This window comes from Anticarsia gemmatalis, chromosome 23 (assembly GCF_050436995.1).
Source record: "Anticarsia gemmatalis isolate Benzon Research Colony breed Stoneville strain chromosome 23, ilAntGemm2 primary, whole genome shotgun sequence".
NCBI lineage: Eukaryota > Metazoa > Arthropoda > Insecta > Lepidoptera > Erebidae > Anticarsia > Anticarsia gemmatalis.
In genome coordinates this window covers 9,063,318-9,073,392 of record NC_134767.1, presented here as the reverse complement: position 1 = coordinate 9,073,392, position 10,075 = coordinate 9,063,318, and the positions used below count along the sequence as shown (strand labels likewise).

The 10,075-nt window shown below is 38.3% G+C and overlaps 1 protein-coding gene across 1 annotated transcript; it reads left to right on the top strand.

Moving 5' to 3' along the window:
- The first annotated feature begins 668 nt into the window (after positions 1-668).
- On the top strand, positions 669-7,726 carry LOC142983010 (uncharacterized). The gene is made up of 11 exons (XM_076129771.1): positions 669-871; positions 1,396-1,512; positions 2,525-2,636; positions 3,463-3,596; positions 4,457-4,528; positions 4,967-5,049; positions 5,656-5,775; positions 6,419-6,569; positions 6,920-7,038; positions 7,322-7,504; positions 7,598-7,726. The coding sequence occupies exons 1-11, from the start codon at positions 826-828 to the stop codon at positions 7,724-7,726; spliced, it is 1,266 nt and encodes a 421-aa protein (XP_075985886.1). The 5' UTR covers positions 669-825.
- Positions 7,727-10,075: the final 2,349 nt, after the last annotated feature.

Sequence of the window (10,075 nt, the reverse complement as noted above, 5' to 3'; positions counted from 1 at the left end):
TGAACTCCACAATTTAATTACCTAGGTGTCAGTCTTTCAAGCTTCTGAGTTCTGTTAATTACTGTCAAAGATCTTTGAAAATTACAGCCGGGACCCACAATTTAACCCGCCTTTCGAAACACGAAGGAAATTAGTATGCATACTACGGTCACCGTCACCCATCCAAGGAATAATCTAGGCAAGCGTAGGTTAACCTAAAAAAAAACTCACACACAGTCATTATTTTGATTATAAACTAAGCGGAGCTTGTACTATGGTAACCAAGTAATTGATAAACATACTTATATACTTCTTAATGTATATTCATATCGATAAATTGACAACCAGACTCAGAACAAATGCTCGTGCTTATCACACAAGTATCTGTCCTGGGTGGGATTCGAACCCACCACGCGGCGCTACAGTTATTGCGGCGAGGTTACCACGTTAACCACTGCACCAAACGTTATAATAAAATAATTTATAATTGGTACACCCTGTGAAGGTAAAAGATTTGACTGTTGACTAAACACAAAACAACTAGCCAAAACGCAGCCCATTGTGATGACAAACAATCAAATTTGATTTGTATTCATACATATTTTAGTTGTAATATTTAAAAGTGATTCATCTCATAGTATCAGTTAGTCACAGTCTGACCTTCAAGACAATACAGTGTCTGTGTTATGTCTGTTTATTTGTTTGTCCTTTATTGAAAACTGCTGTACCGATTTTAATAAACATGGTGATAGAAATCTTGAGGATGGAGATAGGTTACTTTAACCGTCATTGCAACCGTTGCTAGATTTTTTAAAGTTGTTTGCTACAAAAAGTGTTTGTGTAAAGATGAAAGGTTTCATTGTGGTCTTTTTATGGTTTAAAGTGTATGAATGTAAGTATGATTTTATTTACTGTAATAGTGTAGTGTATCTGTTTTCCTCTGATTTTTTGAAGTTATGTGTGTATTAAAAGTAACATTATCATCACTTGCTCTAACAGTGAAGGAAAACATCGCGCTGGAATCTTGTTAGACTGGTTTCAAACATTAATGGGTTTAAGTTATTTATTTATTTTACTGTCCCACTGCTAGGCAAGGGTCTCTTCTCGTAATGAAGGAGGAATTAAGCCATGAGTCCACCACGCTGGCCAAGTGCGGGTTCGCGTGATTTTATGTATTAGGTCGGGGAAAAAGTCTTTTCGCATTATAGTATGTATGAACTTGTAATAAAATCGCTTTGGCTTCAAGAATCACAAATGAGTACACGGTTCTTTAGGTTTCTTTCAGTGAGCTCGTGAGGTACCCAAATATCGAGCTTTTTGTGTAGAGAAAAGATTTTATTACAAGTTCATAGATACTATAAAGCGAAAAGACTTTTTCCCCGACCTGATATGTATGTTTGTTTTAATGTTTTGTAGGTACAGAAATTACGGGTGACTGGTGCGGTAAAGACAAGTCGAATGCTACGCAAGTTTACGAAGGATTTGCTCATATAGAAACATATCCATGGATGGGATTACTGATATATCCACACGGTAAGATCTTACATTTGATAACATTTATATTTCGAAACTTGCAGATCTATATTAAGTATAGAGCTATCTTCTAAATACTTGAAGCAAATAGTTTTCTTAGTTGGAAATTATGTTTGTATGCATGTAGTAGCCCGAAGTGTGCTTAGTTTTAGTTTGTCGTATGGTTAGTGGTCAACCTAGTGTCAAAGTTGTTCAAGCTGCCCGAGAGGCCTTTGACATGGTTTGACGACTGCTATCTTTGTAGACAACAGCCGGGACCGACTTTTTACGCGCCTTCCGATGCACGGAGACGCCCAGCTCAAATACCACAATGCGGTCACCCATCTATGCAATGACCGCGTCAAGGGTTGCCTAACCCACAGACGGATACCGATCGGTGACCGCAACTGGCTATGGGCGTGCTAACGTGCCGGGTATTTGGCAATAAGCTCACCTCATAACATGTGACTATGAATGTGAATAACGCAACGTGGGTGTATTTCATACACTCTGCCTACCATTCTCACTCAGCCTGCCTCCGTGGCGCAGTGGTTTAGGTCAACACGCCACTACCATTGCGTCGGGAGGTCGTGGGCTCGATTCCCACACGGTACAAATCTTTGTGTGATGAGCACGACTACTTTTTCTGAGCTTGGTTGTCAATTTATCTATATAAGTATGTATTTAGATAATATATAAATATGTTTATCAAAGATTTGGTTACCATAGTACAAGCTCTGCTCAGGAGCTCGTGGCTTAGTTTACAACAGCCGCACGGATCGATCTCTGAGGTTAAGCTACGCTTGCCGAGGTTGTTCCGTGGATGGGTGACCATCTTATACATATCGAGTTCCTCCGTGTTTCGGAAGGCACGTTAAATTGTGGGTCCCGGCTGTCATTTTCGAAGATCTTTGAACAAAGGCTAAGCCAAAGAAGCCAAAGAAGAAGAGTACAAGCTCTGCTCACTTTGAAATCAAAAACCGTGTGTGAGTTGAACAATGATATTTATTTATTTATTTAATGATTTCATCAGATGCTGACTTAGCCACTGAAAAGCAGATGTCGACGACAGTGGTACTGATCACCACAATTCTAGCGCTGGCTATGGCTTTGGAGGTCGACAAATATCCTAAGACAGACTTCAGGTAATATTAAATTTATATTAGAAATCTATACTAATATTAAAAAGCTGAAGAGTTTGTTCGTTTGAATGCGCTAATCTCATGCGCTACTGATCTGATTTGAAAAATTATTTCGGCGTTAGATAGTCCATTTATTGAGGAAGGCTATATATCACGCTACCAATAGGTCAAAATGTTACAAAAATGGGGATAATTTTGAATCATTCTCTCTTATGTGACGCAAGCGAAGTTGCGCGTGTCAGCTAGTTTATAATAAACTAGCTGACCCAGAGAACTTCATACTCTCACAGTCAATGCATTATTTTTACAGTTTTAAAATATTTCTGTCCGTAAGAAACATTCTCGTACTTTAAGGAATATTATAAAAAAGAATTAGTGAAATCTCTGCTGGGCAAAGGTCTCCTTCCAAAATGAGTGATGGGTTATGCCTTGAGTCTACCACGCTGGCCAAGTGTGGATTGGGGACTTTGCATGCCGTCAATAAATCTATAGTTTAATATTATTTATTTATAGCCGAGTGGTATAAGTTGACACCTCCCACGCAAGTGGTCGCAGGTTCGAATCCAAAACAACACACCAATGAGTTTTCGAAGTTATGTGTGTATTAGAAATAATTATCACATGCTCCAACGGTGAAAGAAACCATCGTGAGGAAACCTTGCATGCCTAAAAATTTGTTAAAAATATTTATTGAGGGCATTCTAAGTCCCCAACCCGCATTTGGCCAGCGTGATGGACTAAAGGCCTAACCCCTCCCTCATTACGGGAGGAGACCCTTGCCCAGCAGTGGGACATTAATTGAGTTAAATTTATTTATTATTAGACGCAGGTCGAGAGTGATCCTGGGCCATAACTGCAGTGGGCCATTTCTCAAGATAAAGGAATATATCTTCCATCCAGACTTTGGGATGAACTACTACAGCTCCTTGGCGATTGTTCAACTCCACACTATTCGAATTCAAGGTCTTTATTTATTTTATTTTAATGTCGATCTTGGCTTAAACGAATTCCGATAAATATGTACATAGTAAAAATGTTAACTAAAAGTAAGTTTTCTTATCGTATGATTCGCGGTCAATCCAGTTTCAATGTTGTTCAAGCCGCCCGAAGGCCTTTGACATGGCTTAACCGTTGTTATCTGTATAGACAAAACCTGCGACCGACTTTTAACGTGTCTGCCGAAGCACAGAGACGCTCAGTTTAAATACCACTAGGCGATCAACCAACTATAGAATGACCGTGCCAACGGTTGCTTAACCCACTGTTCGTTTACCGACCGGTATTCGCAACTGGCTTGAGCACCTTATTTATTAGTTTTTTATTTAATTATCCTGCTATGCAAAAACTTTATTTTTTTTAAAGGTAGGTCTTCTCTATCGGCTTTCAACAAATGACCAGTTATCGTCTAGCCTTTGCCTTTAGCTAGTGCCTCTTTAAAGATTTCTTCAATCTTAATGTCACACTCTTGATAATTTTTTGTATCGACTGTAAAAAATCGCGTTGCTGATCAGATTTCCATACAAAATTGGTCGATAGCTAGCCAGTTGGCGATGGTAAGAAATTACTCTACAGATACCAGTAGCTCGATTCTCTACTACTATCGACTACCGACAACCGACCTGTCATTGAGAAATTTTGTATGAAAATCTGATCAGCGCCTCTGGCGGGTGTCATAGGAAACATTTTGGCAGTACATTCTAAATGTCAAATGTCGATAGCTAGCCGGTTGTCGGTTGTCGATAGTGGTAGAGAATCGAGGTACAGGAACCGTTTCATTCGAAGTATTCTAACTGCATGTTCTTATTATAAAATAACTGTTACAGACTACATTCCGATTTGTCCACCTCCAAATGACTTTGTCGAAGCAGAAATATACGCAATCACTATGACGCATGGTAAGAAATAATATTTAAAATTAACTGTTCTATGCAGCTCTGCCCTTTGCTTTGTAAATTTGCATTAAGTTTTGCTGCTGAAATCGGGTAGGAAAACATAATAAATGTCGTCCTAGCTGATTTCGGCTTCGGCGGCCAGTTTAATTGAAACTAGCCAGCTGTGCAGGACTTTCGTATATAGTGTCTGTGTGCTCAATACACAGGTATACTCTCTATTCCTTTACTCTCATAGTTCGGTAGGACAGTTAATCCGACACCATCAGAGACAGGATAGGCGCAGGACCGACGGCTTTACGTAATCTCCGGGCAATTAAATTGTTTTTTAACAGAAGATTTAGAAAAGACTTTTCGTCCGACAGAAGAAATTTAATTCCTTTCGAACTCAGAACCTCCTTAATGCGAGAGAAGGGATTATGATGAGTTGTTATTTATTTCCAGAATGCGAACCACCAATGCTAAGGATATGGAGAATGGAATATGTCACCATGGATGAATGCAGAGATTATTATCGAAGAAATGATGTACGTGTAATTTTCCTTTTTAGGGCTCCGTACCCAAGGGGTAAAAACGGAACCCCATTACTAAGTATCCGCTGTCTGTTCGTCTGTCCGTCTGTCAACAGGCTGTATCTCATAAAGCGTAATAGCTAGGAAGCTAAAATTATTACATATTATGTATTTCCGTTGCCGTTATAACAACAAATATAAAAGATTAAAAAAATATATTAGTTCGGAGAAAAATAATCTTTTCGCATTATAGTATGTATGAACTTGTAATTAAATCTTTTTGGCTTCAAGAATCACAAATGAGTATACGGTTCATTAGGTTTCTTTAAGTGAGTTCGTGAGGTACCCAAATATCGAGCTTTTTTGTGTAGAGAAAAGATTTTATTACAAGATACAACATACTATAATGCGAAAAAACTTTTTCTCCGACCTAATATAATAAGCGGGGATTTTTTTGTATTTTTTTGGTTTCGTAACGCTTTGAGTCTTGAAGTCCAAATTGCACTTGGCCGGTTATTTGTGTACTGTCCAGATGAAAAAAAAAACTTGCAAATGCTGCATCTCTTTCTATGAACAAAGTTTCACGCGTGTCTCCGCTAAAGTTGATGATTGTCTGTTCAGTTGGACATAGCAAGTCTGTGGCCAAGGCATACGTCGTGTGCTCGCAGCCTTTACGGAGACGAATGCTTATGGAGAAGTGGAACTGTGCTGGTCACCAAACAAAATGGCAGATGGAGTCTTGTAAGTATGTTTGTAATACTTTTTACAAATATTTGGTTGGAGAAAAAGTGTTCTCGCATTATAGTATGTATGAACTTGTAATAAAATCTCTCCGCGCGGCTGTTGTTAACTTAGCCACGAGCTCCTCTTACGAAACCAACTAAACTATGACTAATTAACGAAAAGAAATTATTTATAATTATTAAAAAAATACAGAAAAAAATCTTTTCTTTTTTTTTTTTTTTCAAATTCAAATGATGCCACTGGGCGTAGCATTCCTCCGCATCGCTGCAGTAGTATGGTTATAGTAGAAGTTTTAGCATATTTATACAATTAGATAGAAAAAAAGCGTATAAATTGTGGTCGGTAGTAGCCCAAACTTTTATTATACTAGCTAACCCGCGCAACTTTGCTTGCGTCACGTAAGAGAAAATGGGTAAATATCCCCGTTTTTTTAAACATTTTTCGTTACTACTTCGCTACTAATGGTCGTAACGTAATGATATATTAGCCTTCCTCGATAAATGGGCTATCTAACAGTGAAATAATTTTTCAAATCGGACCAGTAGTTCCTGAGATTAGCGCGATCAAACAAACCCTTCAGCTTTATAATATTAGTAAAGATTAAGAAGGTTGGTCACCGGCAAATATGTTTTAATAATAGCTCGGAGTTGGGGTCTACGGTCCCGGGTGTGGAGCTCCAGCAAGATTTTTGGACTATGATAATTACTACAACTGGATACAGAACACTGTGGATAGAATTGGCAAGGTTTCTGTCACCAGAATGAGTCCAGGACATCTCATATTGAGAAGATGTAAGTGTTAAGCAGTTCATTTAGAAATAAATAAATATCATTGGACAACTCACACACTGTTATTTGATTTCAAACAAAGCAGAGCTTGTACTATCGTAACCAAATAACAGATAAACATACTTATATAATTCTAAATATGTAATAGATAAAATAACAACCAGGCTCAGAGCAGATGCTTCATCACACAGATATTTGTCACGAGTGGGTTTCGAACCCACCACACACGGCACTACGGTTTTAGCGGCGAGGTGACCACTTTAACCACGTGCAATGAAATATATAAATCAAAAATATCGTTCTATCGTCATAGTGGGGTCGTTATATGTTCTTTAACCATAATTTTGTTTTAGCGACTTCACATCTCCAAAGATACGGTCCCTGCGATCCTGAGGAAGTGCAACAAGAGTTGTTCAGTGATCACACCGAAGTAGTGTCCAAGAAGGACACAGAAGGAGTCGCAGTATACAATGTAATTAATACAAACTAAATAATTATTGCTTGCTCTAACGGTGAAGGAAAACATCGTGATGAAAGCTTGCATGCCTAAAAATTTATTAACAAATTTCTTGAGAGCATGCAAAGTCCTGCACTTGGCCAGCGTGGTGGAGTGCAAATCTTATCCCTCCCTCATTCGGGAGGAGACCCTTGCCCAGCAGTAGCACATTAATGGGTTAAAAAAAAAGATTATTTTTACGATTTATACTTGTTATTTACGAACCCAATGTTTATTCATAAAATGTTGTACGTTTCAGTTAACGCTGTACGCGAAAATGGATTACTCTTGTCTGAGCTTACGGCTATGGCCTATGAACAATGACACTTCGCACAACGCAACTCTTCGACTGAAGCGGTGGTGTAGGGCAAAAACGCCACTCTGTACGACTGACTCTTTTATCACGATTTTCCTTTACGTCGAAATTAAGTTTAAGACTTCGGTAATATACCGCGTTAGAGCATATGGCACAGAGCTCAAATACATTTCTCCGAAAAAATTACTTTATTACAATAATGTACATCATAGTCCTCAGAGACCAAAATTGGGCTGGCCACCGTGGCCAGAATGGCTGTTTGAAAAAATGCGTTCTACTACTACTACTACTACACCCAAATCTCCTATGTCTCCACCAGACGAACCACCATACAATGGATATGGTTAAATCGAAATCAGATTCAAGATTTCAAGTGTCTAAATGTAAACCATTACTGTATGAAACACAATGTTACCAAGCATGTAGTAACTGACACAAGAGGAAAAAGCAGTTATTCAAATTCAAAATATCCTTTATTTCGTAAACTTCTGACAAAGCCGAAATTTTAAAAACTATGATAATAATATGATAATAAACTTATGCTAAAGATAAATTTTACTTTTATATCAATCGGGTGGTCGCTCATCCGCTGGTAAAGGATTATCCATTATTTACGCCGCACCCTGTATAATATAGGTACATATAATTGTTATATTAATGTATGGGACTTAACATTTCGTTAGTCAAATAAGATTAATGTTAAAAATTACACTTAGTAGTGTACTTGTACTTGTGTACTTGTTAAGTATAGCCATAGTAAAATTATTTATTTTATTGTTAATTTAGGTTAAGTTACATTTATAGATATGCCGCACTGTCGCATTGGTACAAACCTGTAAAGATAGTTGTAAGGAAGATAAATAAATAAATGTAATAAGGTAAGCAATGCAAATATGAATAATAAATACGGTTGGACAACTGAAACCAGGTATTTTTTTTCAAATTAAGCAGATATTGTGCTATGGTAACTAAACAACTGATAAACATTATAAAATCAAAACCAAATCTTTTATTCAATTAGGTCAGATGCTGACACTTATGATAGTCAATGATACAGAGAGTGAATTTACCGCCAGTTCGTAAGGTAGGGCCAATGAGAAGAGCTGGCAAGAAACTCCTGGCCACTCTTTTTAGTCGCCAAAATGTTTTAACAATATTTCTATTAGGTATAAATCATTGACGATGTGAGCTGCTATCAACACTACCGAACACACATGGGTCATTAATAAATTAAATCAATATATTAAGGTGCTAGTAAACAAGATATCAAGTGAAGAAGCATGATGGGAGCATCTTCTTACATAAGGTTAGTATTGATATCATAAGAAGTATTTCAAGAGCATACTGTCGTGCAGGAAATACAGTTAGCGAAACATAATTTAGAATTTTGGCAGTCACCACACCCCGGACGACCAGTCACCCCAAGTAGCACCCGTTCACGAGTATGACACATGGACCAGCCATCACCCCCTTCGCACATATTAGAGGGAAGGGGGTGACCCGGCACACGACGCCGCCGCAAGCAATGACATTTTAGTGTGCATGACGAACCTTGGCATGGGAGCCCACTATTTCAATTAATAAAAGATAGCGAATACCAGTGAGGCTCATGCATGCATTTCTAAATACATACTGATATAGAAAAATAAGGCTCAACAACCAGGCTCCGAACAGTTTACTCGTGTTGATCACACAAGTATTTGTCCCGGGTGGTATTCGACGCACCACGCGGCGCTACGGTTAATTGCGGCGAGGTGACCTCGGTAACCACCGTGCCAAACGTGCAGTTGAATTGTACCTACTGAAACATATCTATGTACTTATTATTCTACTACTACTAGTCCCGGCACAAGCAGCTCAAATTCTGCCAAAACAAGTTTTGTGGCATCAGCATTGTTAGTGGCTTAGTACCAAAACTCCTCTCTTAGCGGATGCCTACGTCATAACATCTACCTGCATGCAAAATTTCAGCTTGATTTGTCCAGAGGTTTGAGCTGCACGTTGATAGATCATTATGTCAGTCAGTCTCTTTGGAGTTATGTATATTGGGAAGATAGAAGGAAATGTGGATACACAGGTAGGTGCTATAGCGTTACAAACACAAATAACTTCCGATTTACCCGAAACATCGTCACACGATGACGTCTTAACATAGATGCTACCCACGACTTAGTACAAAGAATAGTTATTGTAGAAGTGACAATCCTTACATATGCGTTAAGAGTTGTTATGAAAATATCTACGACCCGATCCGAGTAAATTTCCTCTCCTTCCCTCACTTTCTCTCCCTAGAACTTTTTAACGGCTCAACTGATTTTCATCAAACATATCTAAGAACATTCGCACATAAGTAACCTTTTATACAAAAAAAACTAAATTGAAATCAATGTATCCGTTCGGGAGTTATGATGCCAAAGACAGACAGACAGACACACACACAGACACATCATACTTATAACACCCCGGAGTTAATAATAGGCATAAAACAAATTCCATCTCAAGCCAGCTTCCGAAATTTCGTAGTCTATAAACGGGGCCTTAGTTTGCGAGTATAATGATGAATCGTTCTTAACAGGACAAGTTGGAACATGTTGCTCAAAGCAAGTTGTAACAGGCTTGGGCATTATACCGTCCAAGTTACTTAACGCCTACATAAGTTAAGCTACGGTAGGTATACTTGTATTGTTTGAAGGAGCG